At 51.6% G+C, this 21,356-nt stretch overlaps 1 protein-coding gene across 1 annotated transcript in view; it reads right to left on the reverse strand.

Annotated features, from left to right (window-relative positions):
* Nucleotides 1-20,932: 20,932 nt before the first annotated feature.
* The window catches only part of LOC140428031 (superoxide dismutase [Cu-Zn]-like), a 77,054-nt gene continuing 76,630 nt past the window's right edge, over nucleotides 20,933-21,356 (reverse strand). The window contains exon 5 of the mRNA XM_072514002.1: nucleotides 20,933-21,181. Coding sequence (XP_072370103.1) covers nucleotides 21,032-21,181 — 150 coding nt within the window. The 3' untranslated portion in view covers nucleotides 20,933-21,031. The remainder of the gene's footprint in view (nucleotides 21,182-21,356) is intronic.

Genomic DNA, 21,356 nt, shown 5'->3' on the forward strand with positions numbered 1-21,356 from the left:
GGGGGCAGAGTAGGCGGGGATAGTAATTTCAGACCATGCTCCCCACTGGCTGGAGATTAGGCTTAGATCGGGATGGGAGCAGAGGCCGGGATGGAGGCTCGATTCGGGGTTGTTAGCAGAGAAAGAGTTCTGTGATAAGGTGCGGTCGGTACTTAAAAACTATGGAGAGTTGCACCAGGACGGGGAGGTGGCAGCGGCCACATTTTGGGAGACACTGAAGGCGGTGGTCTGAGGGAAGTTCGCGACGGAATTGGCACCGCATCCGTTGGGGTCGTTTAGCGAGTTGCTGGAGAAGGGGGAACTGCAGGAGACGATGACGCAGCAACAATAACATTGATACCAAAGGGGAAGGACCCGTTAGAATGTGGGTCGTACAGGCCCATAACGCTATTAAATACAATTGTAAAAGTGCTGGCTAAACAAATGGCTGGAAGGTTGTGTCCCGGGGGATGGTTGCAGAGGACCACACGGGCTTCATAAAGGGCAGGCAGCTCTCCAATAATATAAGGAGGTTGTTAAATGTGATTATGACCTCGGCGAGTGGACATGTAGCAGAGGTAGTGGTGTCCATGGATGCGTAGAAGGCTTTGGCCGGGTGAAATGGCAGTACCTGCTTGAGGTCCTGAGAAGTTTCGGGTTTGGGCCCAAGTTTCTGGCATGGGTCGCCTGTTATATGTTGCACCGGTGCCAAGCGTATGGGCCAACGAAATGGGTTCACTCTCACGGCTGCTGTTTGTGCTAGCTATAGGGCCTTTGGCAATGGCCCTTCGGGGGTCAGCAGAGTGGAAAGTAAGTACCGGGGTAGTAGGGAGCATCGGGTGTCGCTATATGTGGATTACCTATTACTATACGTGTCGGACCTGCTAGTGAGCATGGTGAGGATTGTGGGCCTATTAGGGAAATTCGAGGCATTCTCAGGATACAAGTTGACGGTAGGGAAAAGTGAAGTGTACCCAGTGAACGGGTTGGGTCGGAGAGCCAACCTAGGGAGGGTTCAATTCTGGTCGCCACACTACCAGAAGGATGTGGAGGCTTTAGAGAGGGTGCAAAAGAGATTTACCAGGATGTTGCCTGGTATGGAGGGCATTAGCTATGACGAGAGGTTGAATAAACTCGGTTTGTTCTCACTGGAACGATGGAGGTTGAGGGGCGATCTGATAGAGGTCTACAAAATTATGAGGGGCATAGACAGGGTGGATAGTCAAAGACATTTTCCCAGGGTAGAGGGGTCAATTACTAGGGGGTATAGGTTTACAGTGTGAGGGAAAAAGCTTTAGAGATATACGAGGCACGATTTTTACAAAGAGGGTAGTGGGTGCCTGGAACTCTCTGCCGGAGGAGGTGGTGGATGCAGGGACGATAGTGATGTTTAAGGGGCATCTTGACAAATACATGAATAGGATGGGAATAGAGGGATACGAACCCCGGAAGTGTAGAAGATTTTAGTTTAGACGGGCAGCATGGTCGGCACAGGCTTGGAGGGCCGAAGGGCCTGTTCCTGTGCTGTACTTTTCTTTGTTGTTCTTTGGTTACCATTCAAAGTAGCCAGAGATATGTTCACATACGTGGGGATTCAGGTAACGGGAGAGTGGGACACATTAAGCTGGTGGAGGAGGTTAGGGAGGATTGGATGAGGTAGGCCATGCTGCATCTGACTCTTGGTGAAGATGAACGTCCTGCCAAGGTTTCTATTCATATTCCAGACGCTTCCGATTTTTGTACGAAAGGCCTTTTTCCGGAAGCTGGATACGATTATCACAGAGTTTATGTGGGCAGGGAAGGTGCCAAAGGTAAAGGGGACCCTGTTACAGAGGCAGAGGCAGAAGGGGGTTGGCATTGCTGAAACTTGCTGCATTATTATTGGGTGGCGAACATGGAGAAGGTGAGCCGGGGGTGGGAAGGAGAGGGGCAGAATGGGTTAGGAATGGGGGGCTTGGAATAGGAATTGGAGAGAAGTGGGGCTGGTTAAGGTGAGAATCTGTACCTGGAAGAGAGGTTTGACAGTATAGAGGAACTAAAGGAGAGGATAGAACTCCCAGAGGAAGTGAGTTTAGATACTTGCAGGTAAGGGACTTTGCACGGAAGGTTTAGAAAGTTTCCCAAGTACTGAAGTATGCCCTGCTGGAGCGACTGCTGTTTCTGCTCTTGGAAGGATCGTAGACATATGTGGGTGGCTCAGAGAGCAGGGAGGCAAGCAGGTGTTGAAGATTAAGGAGAAGTCGGAGGGGGAGCAAGGAGGGGAGATAAATTGGGAAGTGTGGATCGAGGCGTTACGCAGGGTAAACGCGACTTCTATTTGCGCAAGGATGAGCCTGATACAGTCCAAACTTGTACACAGAGCCATATGACTCTGGCAAGAATAAATGGGTTCTTCCAGGGAGTGGCAGACGAGTGCGAAAAGTGCAGGCGGGGACCAGAAAACCACACACATATGTTTTGGGCTGCGAGAATCTAGAGAGCTACTGGGCGGGAATGTTCGCGGCACTAACAAAGATCGTCGGTGAGGAGGTGATATTCGAGATATCGGAGAAGAAGGCCAATGGTGTGGCCTTCGCCTCTCTGGTTGCCCGGATCTTATAGGAATGGCAGTCGGCAACACCAGTGTTCGCGGCCTGGCTGGGAGACTTATACGGCTTCCTCCGTCTAGAAAAGATTACATACAAATTGAGGGGTTCAGCAGAGGGCTCTCAGGCTTGTTCATGGCCATGTTTGAGGAGTTGTTCGTCGGGGGGGGGGGGGGGGGAATCTGTACAAACTATATAATTGTATGGTGGTAAGTATGTTCCCCAGACTGTTTATGTTTTGTAACCGTTTGAATAACATAAGAACTAGGAACAGGAGTAGGCCTTCTGGCCCCTCGAGCCTGCTCCGCCATTTAATGAGATCATGGCTGATCTTTGTGGACTCAGCTCCACTCTCCGGCCCGTACACCATATCCCCGAATCCCTTTATTCTTTAGAAAGGTATCTATCTTTTTCTTAAAAACGTTTAAAGAAGGAGCCTCAACTGCTTCACTGGACAAGGAATTCCAGAGATTCACAACCCTTTGGGTGAAGAAGTTCCTCCTACACTCCGTCCTAAATCTACTTCCCCTTATTTTGAGGCTATGCCCCCTAGTTCTGCTTTCCCCGACCAGTGGAAACAACCTGCCCGCATCTATCCTATCTATTCCCTTCATAATTTTATATGTTTCAATAAGATCCCCCCACATCCTTCTAAACTCCAATGAGTACAGTCCCAGTCTACTCAAACTCTCGTCATAATCTAATCCCCTCAACTCTGGGATCAACCTAGTGAATCTCCTCTGCACTCCCTCCAGTGCCCATATGTCCTTTCTCAGGTAAGGAGACCAAAACTGAACACAATACTCCAGATGCGGCCTCACCAACACCCTATACAATTGCAGCATAACCTCCCTAGTCTTGAACTCCATCCCTCTAGCAATGAAAGACAAAACTCGATTAGCCTTCTTAATCACCTGTTGCACCTGCACACCAACTTTTTGCGACTCGTGCACCAGCACACCCAGGTCCCTCTGCACAGCAGTATGTTTTAACATCTTACCGTTTAAATAATAATCCATTCTGCTGTTATTCCTCCCAAAATGGATAGCCTCACACTTGGCAACATTGAATTCCATCTGCCAGACCCTAGCCCATTCACCTAACCTATCCATATCCTTCTGCAGACTTCCAGTATCCTCTGCACTTTTTGCTTTACCACTCATCTTAGTGTCGTCTGCAAACTTTGACACATTGCACTTGGTCCCCAACTCCAAATCGTCTATGTAAATTGTGAACAACTGCGGGCCCAACACTGATCCTTGAGGGACCCCACTAGTTACAGGTTGCCAACCAGAGAAACACCCATTTATCCCCACTCTCTGCTTTCTGTTAGTTAACCCGTCCTCTACCCATGCTACCACTTTACCCTCAATGCCATGCATCTTTAGTTTATGCAGCAACCTTTTGTGTGGCACCTTGTCAAAAGCTTTCTGGAAATCCAGATATACATCCATTGGCTCCCCGTTATCTACTGCACTGGTAACATCCTCAAAAAATTCTACCAAATTAGTCAGACACGACCTACCCTTTGTGAACCCATGCTGCGTCTGCCCAATGGGACAATTTCCCTCCAGGTGCCCCGCTATTTCCTCCTTAATGATAGATTCCAGCATTTTCCCTACAACCGAAGTTAAGCTTACCGGCCTATAATTACCCGCTTCCTGCCGACCTCCTTTTTTAAACAGTGGTGTCACGTTTGCTACTTTCCAATCCTCTGGGACCACCCCAGAGTCTAGTGAATTTTGATAAATTATCACTAGTGCATTTACAATTTCCCTAGCCATCTCTTTTAACACTCTGGGATGCATCCCATCAGGGCCAGGAGACTTGTCTACCTTTAGCCCCATTAGCTTGCCCAATACTGCCTCCTTAGTGATTACAATCATCTCAAGGTCCTCACCTATCATATCTTTATTTCCATCAGTCACTGGCATGTTATTTGTGTCCTCCACTGTGAAGACTGACCCAAAAATCCTGTTCAGCTCCTCAGCCATTTCCCCGTCTCCTATTATTAAATCTCCCTTCTCATCTTCCAAAGGACCAATATTTACCTTAGCCACTCTTTTTTGTCTTATATATTTATAGAAGCTTTTACTATCTGCTTTTATGTTCTGAGCCAGTTTACTTTCATAGTCTACCTTACTCTTCTTTATGGCTTTTTTTAGTAGCTTTCTGTTGTCCCCTAAAGACTTCCCAGTCCTCTAGTCTCCCACTAATTTTTGCCACTTTGTATGTTTTTTCCTTCAATTTGATACTCTCCCTCACCTCCTTAGATATCCACGGTCGATTTTTCCCCTTTCTACCGTCTTTCTTTTTTGTCGGTATGAACCTTTTCTGAACACTGTGAAAGATCGTTCGGAAGGTTCTCCACTGTTCCTCAACTGCTTCACCATGAAGTCTTTGCTCGCAGTCTACCTTAGCTAGTTCTTCTCTCATCCCATTGTAATCACCTTTGTTTAAGCACAAAACACTAGTGTTTGATTTTACCTTGTCATCCTCCAACTGTATTTTAAATTCCACCATATTGTGGTCACTCCTTCCAAGAGGATCCCGAACTATGAGATCATTAATCAATCCTGCCTCATTACACAGGACCAGATCTAGGACCGCTTGTTCCCTTGTAGGTTCCATTACATACTGTTCCAGGAAATTATCCCGGGCACATTCTATAAACTCCTCCTCAAGGCTGCCTTTACCAACCTGGTTAAACCAATCGATATGCAGATTAAAATCTCCCATGGTAACCGCTGTACCATTTCTACATGCATCCGTTATTTCTTTGCTTATTGCCTGCCCTACCATCCTGTTACTATTTGGTGGCCTATAGACTACTCCTATCAGTGACCTTTTCGCCTTACTATTCCTGATTTCCACCCAAATTGATTCAACCTTGTCCTCCATAGCACCAATATCATCCCTTACTATTGCCCGGATGCCATCCTTAAAGAACAAAGCTACACCACCGCCCTTACCGTCCATTCTATCCTTTCGTATAGTCTGATACCCTTGGATATTTAACTCCCAGTCGTGACCATCTTTTAACCATGTTTCAGTAATGGCCACTAAATCATAGTCATTCACGATGATTTGCGCCATCAACTCATTTACCTTATTTCGTATACTACGAGCATTCAGGTAAAGTACACTTATGCTGTTTTTAATGTCTTTGTTATGAATCCTAACACCTTGATCAGTAACTTTTCGCAATTTATTTTTCCTCTTACCCTTTCTCCTAATTTTCCTTGTCTTTGAACCCATATCTCTACATAATAACCTGTCACGTAACCTGCTGCCTTGATCTCCATGAACCATTATACTGTCCATAGCTTTACACTTCCCTTCCCCCAACATGCTAGTTTAAAGTCCTTGTGACCAACCTATTTATCCTATTCGCTAGAACACTGGTCCCAGAATGGTTCAGGTGAAGACCATCCCAACGGTACAGGTCCCTCCTGCCCCAGTACTGATGTCAATGCCCCATGAAATGGAATCCCTCTTTCCCACACCACTCCTTTAGCCACGTGTTAACTTCCCTAATTTTCTCAACCCTATGCCAATTGGCACGTGGCTCGGGTAGTAATCCAGAGATTATACCCCTGGAGGACCTGTTCTTTAATTTAGTCCCTAGTGTTTGATAATGCCCAAACAGGTCCTCTTTCCTAGTCTTACCTATGCTGTTAGTCCCAACGTGGACCACAACAACTGGATCCTCCCCCTCCCTCTCCAAAATCCTTTCAAGCCGATCAGAGATGTCCCTCACCCTGGCACCGGGCGGGCAACATACCATGCGGGACTCTCGATCTGGCTTACAAAGGATGCCATCAATCCCCCTAATTCTAGAATCCCCTACAACTACCACTTGTCTTTTTGCTCCCCCCTCTTGAATGGCTTCCTGTACCACGGTGCAGTGGTCAGTCGACGCATCCTCCCTACAGCCCTCTTCCTCATCCACACAGGGAGCAAGTACCTCATACCTGTTGGACAAATGCTGAGGCTCCTCAACTCCTAAACTCAGGATCCCCCTACCTGCCTCCCTTGCAGTCGCACCACTCTGTCCCTGACCAATGTCCGAATTAACAGTACTTATTCTACCGGGTGTGACTGCCTCCTGAAACAAAGCGTCCAGGTAATTTTCCCCCTCCCTGAGTTTGGGATAAAACACTTTTTTAAAAAAAAAGTTGAAGTGTTTTTGTAATTGTTAAGCATTGTTCAGCTGGTAATTGTCAGCTATATTTCTGTGCTATTAAGGTAGTTTAATACCGGACATCCGGTTGCGGCTATGCGGAGCTAAGTCGCGCATTCGGCAGCTCCCGCAAAAAACTGACTTTTGGGCACTTTACAGGGCCCCCAACGGCAATTTCTCGACGTTTCCCGCGGTGGGAAGGAGAGTACAATAGTTCCCCGACAGTATATGGCTTTTACCAGGAGCGGGGCGACTAAAAGAGTGGTGGTGGACCCAAAGAAGTTGCGAGGGAAGAAGAACAAAATGGCGGCGGACGGGGTCCAGGCAGCGTGGATGCAGTGGGCGCAGGAGCAACAGGAGGTTATCCAGCGCTGCTTTATGGAGATTAAAGCGGACCTGCTTGAGCCGATGAAGGCTTCTATCGATAAGCTGCTGGAGACACAGACGGCCCATGGGGTGGCGATCCGCGAGGCCCGAAAAAAGATCACCGACAACGAGGACGAGATTTTAGGCCTGGCGGTAAAGGTGCTCCACAAGAAATGGCAGGAGTGGTTCGAGGAGATGGAGAATCGGTCGAGGCGGACAAATTTACGGATTCTGGGCCTCCTGGAGGGGCCGGACGTGGGGGCCTATGTGGTCACCATGTTGAACTCGCTGATGGGAGTGGGGTCCTTCCAGGGGCCCCTGGAGCTGGAAGGGGCCCATAGAGTGCTGGCAAGGAGGCCCAAGGCTAACGAGCCTCCGCGGGCAGTGCTGGTGCGGTTTCATCGGTTTGCTGATCGGGAGTGTGTGCTCAGGTGGGCCAAGAAGCAGAGGAGCAGCAGGTGGGAGAACGTGGAGGTTCGAATATACCAGGACTGGAATGCGGAGGCGGCGAAGAGGAGGGCCGGGTACAATCGAGTGAAGGCGGTGCTGCACAGGAAGGGGGTGAAGTTTGGCATGTGGGTCACCTACAAGGACCGGCACCATTATTTTGAGTCTCCGGAGGAGGCGTGGGCCTTTGTTCAGGCCGAGAGGTTGGACACAGATTGAGGGTCGGGATGGGCGTTTTGGGATTGCATTAATATGTAACTTTTTGAGGGGGGGTCCTTTGCTCTTGTTTTTTTTTCTTTCTGGTTCGGTGAGGGTGGTTGGGCACTGTTTTGGTTGGGTGGGTTGGTCGGGGGGCCCTTGGAGGGGGCTGGGCGGGTGGAGCAGGGGTGGATGGCTGGCAGTGAGGTGTGGTCCCGCGGGGGAGGGGGAGGCCGAGTCGGGGGTGAGGGGACTGGGCCTGTAAAAGGAGCTGCGTCAGAGGTGGCGGGGAAGCGAGGGTTGTTTCCCGCGCTTGGGATGGAAGGGGGAGGTGGAGGACAAATGGAAGAGGACGGTGTGCTACACAATGGGAGGAGTCGAAGGAGAGGCGAGAGTGGCCGGGGTCATCAGACTTGCGGAAGTGCAATGGGGGGATCAAAGCAGCTAGGATAGGTCCTAGCCGGGGGGAGGGGGGGTCGAGACGGGGGTCTGCCGCCGTGGGGAACGGACCGGGCATGGGGTGCGGGCGTGTGGCTGGCCGAGGAGGGGTTATGGCTAGTCGGCGGGGGAGGGGGGCGGGTAGCCCCCTGATCCGGCTGATAACCTGGAATGCAAGGGGACTGAACGGGCCGGTCAAGCGGGCCCGCATGTTCGCGTACCTGAAGGGGCTGAAGGCGGATGTGGTTATACTCCAGGAGACACACCTGAAGGTGACAGACCAGGTAAGATTGAGGATGGGGTGGGGAGGTCAGGTGTTTCATTCGGGGCTGGATGCTAAAAATCGAGGGGTGGCGATCTTGGTGAGAAAGAAGGTGTCATTCGAGGCGTTGAGCATTGTGGCAGACAATGGCGGTGGGTACGTAATGGTAAGTGGTAAGCTGCAGGGAGAGATACTGGTACTGGTCAATGTGTATGCCCCGAACTGGGACGATGCGGGTTTTATGCGACGCATGTTGGGTCGGATCCCAGACTTGGAAGCGGGGGGCCTGATAATGTGGGGAGATTTTAACACGGTGTTGGATCCGGCACTGGATCGCTCCAGGTCCAGGACGGGTAGGAAGCCGGCGGCGGCTAAGGTGCTGAGGGGGTTTATGGACCAGATGGGAGGAGTGGACCCTTGGAGATTTGCAAGGCCGGGGACTAGGGAATTTTCATTCTTCTCACATGTCCAGAAGGCTTATTCCCGGATCGACTTTTTTATTTATAGCAGGGCGCTGATAGCGAGAGTAGAGGATACCGAGTTCTCGGCGATAGCCATTTCGGGTCAGGCCCCGCATTGGGTGGACCTAGAGCTGGGGGAGGAGGGGGACCAGTGGCCGTTGTGGCGCTTGGAGGTGGGGCTGTTGGCGGACGAGAAGGTGAGTGAGCGAGTCCGAGGAAGCATAGAGAGGTACCTGGAGGCCAACGATAACGGGGAGGTCCGAGTGGGGATGGTATGGGAGGTGCTGAAGGTGGTGGTTAGGGGAGAGCTGATCTCCATTAGGGCCCACAAGGAGAGGAGGGAGCAGAGGGAGAGGGAGAGGCTGGTGGGGGAGATGGTGAGGGTAGACAGGAGGTATGCGGAGGTGCCTGAGGAAGGACTGTTGAGGAAGAGGCGCAGCCTCCAGGCCGAATTCGACCTGGTGACCACCAGGAAGGCGGAGGTGCAGTGGAAAAAGGCCCAGGTGACGATTTACGAGTATGGGGAAAAGGCAAGCCGGATGCTGGCGCATCAGCTTCGGAAGCAGGGCGCAGCTAGGGAGATCGGGGGAGTTAAGGACAGGGGAGGGAGTGTGGTGCGGAGTGGGGTTGGCATCAATGGGGTCTTCAGGGACTTTTATGAGGACTTGTATCGGTCCGAGCCCCCACTGGAGGAGGGATGGGCCGCATTCTGGACCAAATGAGGTTTCCGAAGGTGGAGGAGGGACTGTTGGCGGGATTGGGGGCCCCGATTGGGCTGGAGCAGCTGACCAAAGGGATAGGGAGCATGCAGGCGGGGAAGGCACCGGGGCCGGGCGGTTTCCCGGTCAAATTTTATAAAAAATATATGTACCTGTTGGGCCCGTTGCTAGTCAGGACCTTCAATGAGGCAAGGGAGGCGGGCGGGCGGGGGGGGGGGCCTTTGCCCCCGACGATGTCCCGGGCACTGATCTCCTTGATCCTGAACGGGACAAGAATCCCCTGCAGTGTGGGTCTTACAGGCGGATTTCGTTGCTAAACGTAGATTCTAAGGTGCTGGTGAAGGTCTTAGCCACGAGGATTAAGGATTGTGTGCCGCAGGTCATCCACGAAGACCAGACAGGGTTCGTGAAGGGGAGGCAGTTGAATGCGGATGTGCGGAGGCTTCTGAACATTATCATGATGCCGACGAGGGAGGGGGAGGCAGAGATAGTGGTGGCGATGGACGCTGAGAAAGCCTCCGATAGGGTAGAGTGTGTGTACCTGTGGGAGGTGCTGAAGAGGTTTGGGGAGGGGTTTGTCAGGTGGGTTAGGCTGTTGTATGAGGTCCCGATGGCAAGTGTGGCCACAAACAGGAGGAGGTCTGTGTACTTTCGGTTGCACCGAGGGACGAGGCAGGGGTGTCCCCTGTCCCACTGCTCTTCGCACTGGCGATTGAACCCCTGGCTATGGCACTGACAGAGTCGAGGAACTGGAGGGGGTTGGTGCAGGGTGGGGAGGAGCATAGGGTGTAGCTCATGCGGCGACTTGCTGCTATATGTGGCGGACCCGGTGGGGGGAATGCCGGAGGTAATGAGGATCCTCAGGGAATTCAGGGATTTCTCGGGGTACAAGCTCAACATGGGGAAGAGCGAGATGTTCGTGGTTCACCCAGGGGACCAGGAGACGGGGATTGGCGAGCTCCCACTAAAAAGGGCGGAGAGGAGCTTCAGGTATTTGGGGGTCCAGGTGGCCAGGATCTGGGGGGCCCTGCATAGGCTTAATTTCACAAGGTTGGTGGAGCAAACGGAGGAGGAGTTCAAGAGGTGGGACGCGTTGCCGCTGTCCTTGGCGGGCAGGGTGCAGTCAGTCAAAATGACGGTGCTCCCAAGGTTTTTGTTCCTGTTCCAGTGCCTCCCCGTGTTTATCCCGAAGGCCTTTTTTAGGCGGGTCAACAGGAGTATAATGGGGTTTGTGTGGGCGCGAGGGACTCCGAGGGTGAGAAGGATGTTCCTGGAGCAGAGTAGAGATAAGGGGGGGCTGGCGCTGCCCAACCTCTGTGGGTACTACCGGGCCGCCAATGCGACGATGGTGCGCAAGTGGGTGATGGAGGGGGCTGCATGGAAGAGGCTGCAGACGGCGTCTTGTGTGGGTACGAGTCTGGGGGCGCTGGCAACGACTCCGTTGCCGTTCCCTCCAAGGAGGTATACCACGAGCCCGTTGGTGGCGGCTGCCCTCAAAATCTGGGGGCAGTGGTGGCGGCACAGGGGGGAAGTTGGGGCCTCGGTGTGGACCCCAAAACAGGGGAACCACCAGTTCATCCCAGGGAGAACAGATGGAGGGTTTTCGGGGTGGCACAGGGCAGGGATACGAAGGTTGGGAGACCTGTTTGTGGATGGGAAGTTTGTGAGCCTGGGTGAGCTGGAGGAGAAGTACAGGCTCCCCCGGGGAACACCTTCAGGTACTTACAGGTAAAGGCGTTTGCCAGACGGCAGGTGGTGGAGTTCCTGCGGCTACTGCCACGCACAGTGCAGGACAGGGTGCTCTCGGGGGGTGGGTGGGAGTGGGGAAGACCTCGGAAACTTACCAGGTGATGCAGGAGGAGGAGGCCTCGGTGGTGGAGGTGAAAGGTTAAGTGGGAGGAGGAGTTGGGAGAGGAGATCGAGGAAGGGACGTGGGCAGATGCCCTGGGGAGGGTGAACTCTTCCTCATCGTGCGCGAGGCTCAGCCTCATACAGTTTAAGGTGCTGCACAGGGCACACATGACCGGGACAAGGATGAGCCGGTTCTTTGTCGGTTAGGACAGGTGTGTTAGGTGCTTGGGGAGCCCAGCGAATCACACCCATATGTTCTGGGCATGCCCAGCGCTGGAGGAATTTTGGAGGAGTGTAGCGAGGACGGTGTCGAGGGTGGTAGGTTCCAGGGTCAAGCCGGGCTGGGGGCTCGCAATATTTGGGGAGGCAGGGGAGCCGGGAGTGCAGGAGGCGAAAGAGGCTGGTATTCTGGCCTTTGCGTCCCTGGTAGCGCAGCGGAGGATTCTTCTTCAGTGGAAGGATGCGAGGCCCCCAAGCGTGAAATCCTGGATCAACGATATGGCGGGATTTATTAAGTTGGAGAGGGTGAAATTCGCCTTGAGAGGGTTGGTACAAGGGTTCTTTAGGCGGTGGCAACCGTTCTTAGACTTCCTGTCAGAACGGTAGACCTTGGACAATGGCAGCAGCAACTCAGCGGGGGGCGGGGGGGGGGGAAGGTTTACTTTATTTTTGTTTCTGTTATTTACACTGGGGGGTCTGAGGGGGTGTAAATACCTGTTGTGTTAAGTCGGGATGTTAATGTTAATTTATTATTTATGTACAGGGGGAGGGGGGTATGGAGGGTTGCCTTTTTTGGACTGTGGTTTGTACTCAACCCTGTTGGGTTCCTTTTTCATTTTGTTATTGATATTTTATGAAAACCTTAATACAAAATTTTTTTTTTAAAAAGGTGGTTCAATACCGTGTTAATAATAGTTTGTTTCAATACACCATGGGCGGGATTCTCCGGCCGCATTCACCCACAGAGAATCCCACGAGGTCAATGGATTTTTCTATTATCAGCGTCTTGCCCAAGGCGTACTTGCGGCAGACAGGGCGGAAAAATTCAGCCCCATGTCCCTATTTGTGCATAGAATCATTCCTGTAGCGAAGTACTCTTTCCGCACAGTTTTACAAATTTAAAAAAAAAGTATTGAGGTTCCTTTCCGATAGCCTAGCAAATGTTGGGATCTGGACCGGGAACGCAATAATTGGAGCACCCTACCAGAGTGGTCCAGGCATCGAAAGCACATCTTCAGAACACTGATGATGCTCCTGGTTCCTAAGTGACCGTCGTTGTAACAGTTCTCAATCTAGGTCTGAGGCCTCCGCATAGACACAATGAGCCATGACCTCAGCTGGTAAGCCTTGTCAACCAATAGCCTGCCCCTCACCCAAGCAAGTGCCTCGAAGGTGTCGGGAACCGACAAGTGCTCCAGGATGTTTGCGTCGTGCACGCTGCTAGATATGGGTGCAGACATGCATGGTGTGCAGCTGGTAGTCGCACACCAACTGCACATTCAGAGAGTGGAAGCTCTTCCTATTGATGAAAGGCATTCAATGTTGAACTGGTGCTCAGAGGACGACATGCATTCCATCAAACATTCCCTGAACCTGGGCACGCTAGCTGTGGTGGTGAGTCCTGCTGCTCGGGCATCTTGTTGAACCTGGTCCAGGTTGAAGAGGATGTAGCAATGCCGGGGTGCATAGGGCCTCCTACACAGCATGGATGCACCTGTATGCAGCTGTTTGCGAGATCCAACACAGGTCTCCACTCAAGCTCTGGAATGAGCCAGCGGCATAAAGGTTCAAGGCGACCTATTCCATACCCCCACGGTGCCAGATGTGCCACCATCTGGCACAGGTGGGGCATGATCTCCCTAGTGAGCCAGAGTCAACGTTGCGACACGTGGTCTGGCAGCTCCTCGAAAGACTGGCGCCGAAAGTATATACATGGCCTGATGCGGCGCCTCCTTCGCACCACCACCTCTGCATGTTGGATGGCCGGCACAAACCTCACCAGCTAGCCCCTACACTTCTGAGGCAAGCTTCTCTTATGTGGGGTCTTCCATGGGCTGGCCTTGTGTTCTTGCTGCCATGTATCCACAGGTAGATAGCGAGCATAGCTGGCTGTAGTCCAAAATCCATGTATCTCTGGGGGACTGAGAATGTCAGCTGGGCGAAGAAGAAGAACTCCTTTTCCCCTGAGGGAGATGAGTATTCTCTTGACCATCCAATGCCACCAGGTTACATGGTTACTTTGAGTTGTACTGTTGCTCCTCCCTCAGCTTGCAACCCCCCCTCCCCCGATCCCTTCAAAATGATGTTGTCCGCACTGAAATGAAAAAATGAAATGAAAATGAAAATGAAATGAGAATCGCTTATTGTCATAAGTAAGCTTCAAATGAAGTTACTGTGAAAAGCCCCTAGTCGCCACATTCCGGCGCCTGTTCGAGGAGGCTGGTACGGAAATTGAACTGTGCTGCTGGCCTGCCTTGGTCTGCATTAAAGGCCAGCTATTTAGCCCTGTGCTAAACCGGCCCCTCCTGTGCTAAACCAGCCATTGTCTCTATCAGTGACTGTCAACTGGTCTGTGATAGGGAACCTCTATCCACACCACTCATCCCTGCCGATAGGGGTACCAGTTGCTGCCGCAACCCACGTCAGCCCTTGTTCGGTTTCTCCCAGAATGGTCTACAGTGGATCGCCTCACTGGGTGGGCCTTGTGTTATCCCGCCAGCAGGGTGGCAACCGGTTTTGTGGTGGAGACGGTCATATGGTGCAGCCAGTCACCTCCATGCTAAGATCCTAGTGTGCGGGCAGGTGCAACAGATGAGAGTGAACGAGGGATGTAGGCGTTTGCTGGCACTTTAGTTGCAGTGTCATGTAAGCCTGAGTTTAAGACACAGATTGTGACAGGGAGCTGGTCAGGTTTCCTGGCCTGGGGCAGGATGGATGGGAGCAGGGGCCTAGTAGATCAGCCTAGTGACAGCTCGTGATCCTCAGGGATGGGCTAGTTGATAGTGTCATTGGTGAGGCTTCTACTCTGAGAGGGGTTGTGTGCCAGAGAGTGTTCCAACGGCACGATGCATGTGTCCTTTGTTTGGGGTGAGCTCTGCTAATCCCCTTCCTCTGCGGTGGGGTGCACTTCTGAGGAGAGCACTGAGTGCCAAAACCTGATGGGCCAACGATTGAGTATGGCCATGCCCGTCCCCTTGATAATACTGCTGGGATATGAAGGTTTCCAGAGGGCAGGCTAGGTGGATTCCCACATATTCAGAAGCCCTCATAGCTTATACAGAATCCTATGAGCAGTCAGCAGTCTCAGCAACCTGTAGGTTGCAGCTAGGAGGTGGGTTTAAATGAATTAATGCAGCAATGGTGGTCTCAGCCAGGTCACCCTGACACCAAGGGGGACACTTGGCACCCAAAGAGACATTATTTTTGAATTTAATTAACCATCTCAAAGGACGCTTTGTGCAGGACTGCATTGCCACGTTCTGAGGACGGAATTACAAGAGAGGAAAGAAAGAACGAGGGCAGCTGAGTACAGCATAGGGCGAGTAGAGCGGCAGGTAGGGAGAATAGGTAGCAGGCTACGGGTGGATACATAACCAACGCCGTGAGGGGGGCCACCACACTGCAGGAAAGCTAGCACCAGGAAGCATAAGCGAGAGAGGGGCAGCAGCGCATCTCCTGCAAGGGGGAGAGCACCTGGTCGGGAGGGGATACACATCAGTAATTGAGCAACAAATAGGGGAAGAAACAGTTGGAAGGGAACATGGGGTGGGTGAGAGGAGGAGAAAGTACCGTAGGTGAAACACAGAAGCAAAGATAGTAAGGGCATTGGCTGGCTACACCAGGCAACATGTGGCGACTTGGAACGCAAAGACATTGCAAGCAACCACTTTGAAAGGTCTCTGAACAAAGGGCAACCCCGTAGTGCAGGGGCTCACCCACATGGTGTACACACAGTTGGCGGTCATGTGGGTGGCCCCTGGACAAGTTGGAGAACGGTGACTATGACCATTTTGGATGGCCCCATAACAAAGGGAAACCCCAGAGTGCAGGGGTGCGTCCACCAGGTAAGTATGGTTGATCTCGCAGGAGTTTGGTGGGGGGGGGGGAACAAAACCTCCCATCAGGATAGTCCACCTGGAACATCAGGGCACTTAACGGCCCAGTGAAAAGATTGAGAGTCTTCGCCCAACTGAAAAGTATGAAAGCCGACAGTCTTTCTCCAAGAGATGCATCTGAGGGAGAAGGAACGACTGCGGGTAAGGAAGGGCTGAGTGGGACAGATGTACCATTCCTGCTACGGGACGAGGGCCAGCAGATAGCCATACTGCTAAATAAAAGGGTGATTTTTATTGCGACGAGGACAGTCATGGACCCAGGGGGACAGTATGTCATGGTCAGCATTGTCTTGGATGGGGCACTGGTAGTCCTGGTGAACGTGAATTTATAAAGAAGACCGTGGCAGAAATCCCCACCGACTTATCGTGGGGGCCAACCTTAACTGTGTACAGGACCCATGGATAGACAGGTCGAACCCCAAAACGGGGATGACCGCCAACATGGTGAAAGAACTCAGTTTATGCATGGAGCAGATGGGGGTAGTGGACACATGGCATTCACCCACTCAGGGGAAAAGGAGTTCTCCTTATTCTCCCAGGTACACATACACAGAACGACTTCTTTGTAGTGGGAAATCGGTGTTTCCAAGGCTAGTAAGGGCGGAATATTCCACAATTGCAATCTCCAACCATGCTCCACATTACGTGGATGTGAGGATGGAGACGGGCTGTGCCCAATGCCCACCATAGAGGTTGGACATGGCCTCCTGGTTGATAAGGCTTTCTGCAAGAAAATTTCACAGGCCACAGACGAGTATACTACTAACAAACAGAATAGTGAAGTCTCACCCTTCACGTCCTGGGAGGCGCTGGAGGTTGTGATGAGGGGTGAAGTCATTGCCTACAAGGCATGTAGAGATAGGGGAGAGCGGATGGCTAGGCAACAGCTAGTTGATTCCATACTGGAGATAGACCAGCAATAGACCAAGGCCCTGACTGTAGAGCTTCTGGGAAAAAGCTACAAATGGACTATGACCTGCTCTCCACAAGGAAAGCAGTGCATCAACCAGCAGACACCCTGAATGAGCACAGAGAAAAAGCCAGCCGCCTTTTGGCTCACCAGCTGAGAAAGCAGGCAGCCACGAGGGAAATAGCTCAGATTAGTGACAACAAAGGTAAACCAGTAGCGGAGCTGGAAACGGTCAACGAGACATTCAATATCTTCTACTGGGGGGGACCTGGTAATGAAACCGTTCCTCGATGGACTGAACATGCTAGTTATGGGGGAAGATAGAAAACGGGGGCTGGAAGTACCAAGAAAACTGGGGGGAGTCATGGAGTGTATTAATTACATGCAGGCAGGAAAGGCATCGGGACCAGATGGATTCCCAGTAAACTTCTACAAAATATTTGCGATGGCACTAGCCACGCACCTGTGGGAGATGTTCACAGACTCGCTGGCAAGGGGCACCCTGTCGCTTATGCTAGCATGAGCCTCAATCTCGCTGATACCCAAGAAAGACAAAGACCCAACAGAATCCAGATCCTACAGACCCATTTCACTGCTAAATGTGGACGTGTAATTACTGACCAAGACCCTAGCCAGGAGACTGAAGCACTGCATACCAGAGGTGGTAGCAGATGACCAAACGGGCTTTGTCAAAGGTGGTCAGCAAGCATCAAACATCAGGCGCCTGCTGAACGTGATAATGACCCCATCCGGAGAGAGAACACCAGAGGTGGTCATTTCCCTGGACACAGAAAGGGCCTTCGACAGAGTTAAATGGAAATACCTCACCGGGGTACTGGAGTGTTTGGGAATGGAGCAGGGTTCATGCCTGGGCAAAACTCCAGTATAGCACTCCCATAGCGTGCATATGGACAAATACCACCAACTCTAAGTACTTCCAGCTGCACAGAGGCACAAGGCAGCGATGCCTGTTGTCCCCACTGCTGTTCAGCCTAGCGATCGAACCACTAGCAATCGTGCTCAGGGCGGCAAAGAATTGGAAGGGAATCTGGAGAGGAGAAGCTCTATGCGGATGACCTGCTCCTCTATATCTCGGACCCACAAAGCAAAATGGAGGGAATCATGGTGCTCCTGAAAGAGTTTGGAGCCTTCTCGGCCGACAAACTCAACCTGAGCAAAAATGAGATCTTTCTGGTGAACCCGCAACGGGGAGTGGCAGAGCTGGAGCGGCTACCATTTAAACAGGCCCAACACAAATTCCGCAACATGGGGATCCAAATCGCCCATGACTGGACACAAACGTAGGTCCCTTATAGTTAGAATTCATAATGGGCAACAAAGAGATGACAGGCCAGTTGAACAAATACTTTGGATCTGTGAAAACTGGGAGTTTGAGTGGTGAGTTCACAGATCACAGAAATTACAGTGCAGGAGGCCATTTGGCCCATCGAGTCTGCACCGGCCCTTGGAAAGAGCACCCTACACAAGCCCACATCTCCACCCTATCCCCGACCAGTAACCTTACCCAAACCCACACCTCCACCCAGTTATAAAGGGGTACTTTTATAGAGTCCAATCAACTAAATTGAAGAACACAAATTAAATGGGGCCGCTCCCAAAGAACAAATGGAGCACAGCCCAAAAGGAATAAAGAGGGAACGGAAACTTAAAAACCATCAAACCGAGATTTGAAAGTCAGGGTCGATAAAGCCGGCCAACCCGATAAAGCACGGAAGGCTCGAGTGTGCCCGTGGACACCACATGCTCCCTTTCCAGGGACACCCAGCCGCGAATGAGGGGCAGACCGTCAGGTTGGATGACCCCCTCGATCACCCGCTGCCTGGACCTATTTATGGCAGGTTCACGAGGAGATCCTCCACCTTCCCCGCCCCCTCCACACCGGATGCCCCATAGATCAGGAGCGTGGGGCTGAAGTGCAAACAAAACATCAACAACCACCAAGAAACCAAAAAGGGAGTGCAACCTAGGCCACAGAACATAAACATGGTTCACGGACTTCACCAGGCCGCAAAACTGGCAGCTCACTGGGGAGTTTGTGAAGTGGTTCAGATGCTGACTGCGCGGCACTGCTACGTGCATCACCCTCCACCCCAGGTCCCTGAGTGGTGTGGGGAGGATACCTTCGTAGAGGGACCTCTAGTGAAGACCTCCGCCGGCAGACGGCAATGAGGCACGGCAGGTTCTGTCCGGACGGCGGGCGAGGACAAAGAGGTGGAAAGTGTGCAGCAGCAGGCTATACAGGAAACCCCTCCGTGCCGTGCGAAAAGGCAGGGGGGTATTTCCGGGAGGCGGCTAGGGTTGTGGGGTACCGGCACCCGGGGGGGAAGGGGAGTTCCGGGGCTTGGGACCAATGTGGAATTCCATCCCAGCAGAGGCTCAGACGGGATGCCACTGCACACCTGCGCCGCCTCAAGACTTCGAATAGCTTCGGTCGCGAGCTGGACGGACACCACTCCGCGCTCGGCGAGCTCGTAGGGCATGATCCAGCCCACTCCTCCGCCATCCAGCACGTCCCCGATCCTGGTCACCCCGGCAACCACTGCCTTCCACTCCGCCAGCCACCAGAATGGATATTGGCGGAGGTGCAGATTCCTGAGCAGTAAAGATTCGAGTGGTAGTTTGGTTTCTGCCCCCAGGTAAAGCTAACAAGAATCTTTATAGCTCTGTGGTGGTGATTACTGTTGAAAAAGGAGTGGAGGTACCTTTTTGAAGTTCTGGAGAGGTTAGGTCTAGGGCCAAACGGAAACATAGTGGTTAGCACTGTTGCTTCACAGCGCTAGGGACCCGGGTTCGATTCCCGGCTTGGGTTCCTGTCTGTGCGAATTCTGCACGTTCTCCCCGGTTTCCTCCCACAAGTCCCGAAAGACGAGCTTGTCAGGTGAATTGCACATTCTGAATTCTCTCAGTGTACCTCAACAGGCATCGGAATGTGGCGACTATGGGATTTTCACAGTAACTTCATTGCAGTGTTAATGTAAGCCTACTTGTGACACTAATAAAGATTATTATTACAAAATTGGTTTCATGGGTATGGCTGTAGCAGAGAGCCCCCTTGGCTAGTGTTCGTACAGTACCTTGTATTCGGGGTACTTCCATTTGAAAAGGGGGACTAGACAGGGGTGTCCGATGTCTCCCTGCTTATTTGTGTTACCGATTCAGCCCTTAGCCATAGCTTTGAGGGCTTTGGTTAAGTGGAAGGGGATAAAGAAGGTGGGATGGAGCATAGGGTATCGCTATATGTTGATGATTTATGTTATGAACCCAATCCCCACTATAATATAATGGAGCTATTGAGGAGCTTTGGTTCATTTTCGGGTTACAAGTTGGATCTGGAAAAGAGTTAGTATTTTCCAGTTAACCCCTCCGTGGAGGGGAGCCATCTAGGGGTGTTGCATTTTTGTTTGGCTAGCTCTAACTTCAAGTATCTGGGAGTCTGAGCGGCCATTGGTTGGGCCTGGCTGCATAAAGTGAACTATGTATGTATGATGGAAATGGTCCAGTCCGATCTGCAAAAGTAGGACAATCTTAGTCTGTCCCTGGTGGGCAGAGTCCAGACTATTAAAATTAATATTCTTCCATGGTTTTTGGTTTGATTCAATGTCTTCCTATCTTCCTCCCTAAATCTTGCTTTGTGACAGTTAATAGGTTGATCTCATCCTATATATGGGCAGGCAAAACTCAGAGGATGCCTATCAGCAGGCAGCGTTGCAAAATTTGCTTTATTATAATTGAGCAGCCAACACTGAGAAAGTAATGGGGTGGTACAGTGACCCAGATTCTGTATGGGGACAGATAGAGCTGGGGCCGTGTAGGGGGTCTAGTCTGGGTGCGTTGGTGACAGCATCACTCCCATTTTCTCTTGAGCCGTCAAGACTTGACACCACGTTCGGGATGTGGGAGTGAAAAGGGCTGGAGAGATTCAGAAACTCGTTATAGAAGGATGGTTTGCCAGGTGAGAGGAAGTGTCGGTGAAGATTGAGCTGGGAAGGTGCCAACTCGTTCAGATAAGGAATTTTGTATGGATGGCCTTCTCGACATTTCCCGAGGCACCACGGAATTCTCTGTTGGAAAGAGTACTTTCACTGGTGGGGTCGGAAGAGGGTAAAATGCCTGGTATTCATGGTAAAATTTAGTGAGGACTTGGAATTGGCGGATAGGTGAAAGCGAAGTGGGAGAGGGAGCTGAGGCAGATAATAGATGATGAGGTGTGGAGTGAGCACTTCGTAGGGTGAACACCACGTCTTCATGTGCGCGGCTTGGTCTAATACAGTTTAAGGTGGTGCACAGGGTGAACCTGACCAAAAGTAGGATGAATGTTTTATTTCTGGAGGTAGAAGACAGGTGCGAGAGGAGTTCCATGGGGCCGGCCAATCACACACACATTTTCTGGTCTTGCCTCAAACTTGTCAACTTTTTGGTCCCCTTCTTCAACACCATGTCGGCAATTCTGAAGATTGATCTGCAGCCTTCTCCTCTTGGTGGCCATTTTTGGGGTGTCAAGACACGCCGAGGCTGTAGACGAGAGAGAAGGCAGATGTCCTTGCTTTTGCCTCGCTGATTGCCCAGAGTGAGTTCTGCTGGGGTGCAGGTCTTCTTATCCGCCCAGCGTCTCGGTATGGTTGGGTGACATGACGGAATTCTTCTACCTGGAGAAAGTCAAGTACACCGATAGAGGGTCGGTTGAACAGTTGAAAGATTCTACCAGCGATGGCAGCCATTCATTACCAATGTCAGTTTCTTAGGGGGATAAAATTTATTGTAAAATGGGAAATCTCTTGATAGAAATGTTTTTTAAAAAAAAGAAACGCCAGCAAGGTACTG

This window comes from Scyliorhinus torazame, chromosome 8 (genome assembly GCF_047496885.1).
Source record: "Scyliorhinus torazame isolate Kashiwa2021f chromosome 8, sScyTor2.1, whole genome shotgun sequence".
Taxonomy (NCBI): domain Eukaryota; kingdom Metazoa; phylum Chordata; class Chondrichthyes; order Carcharhiniformes; family Scyliorhinidae; genus Scyliorhinus; species Scyliorhinus torazame.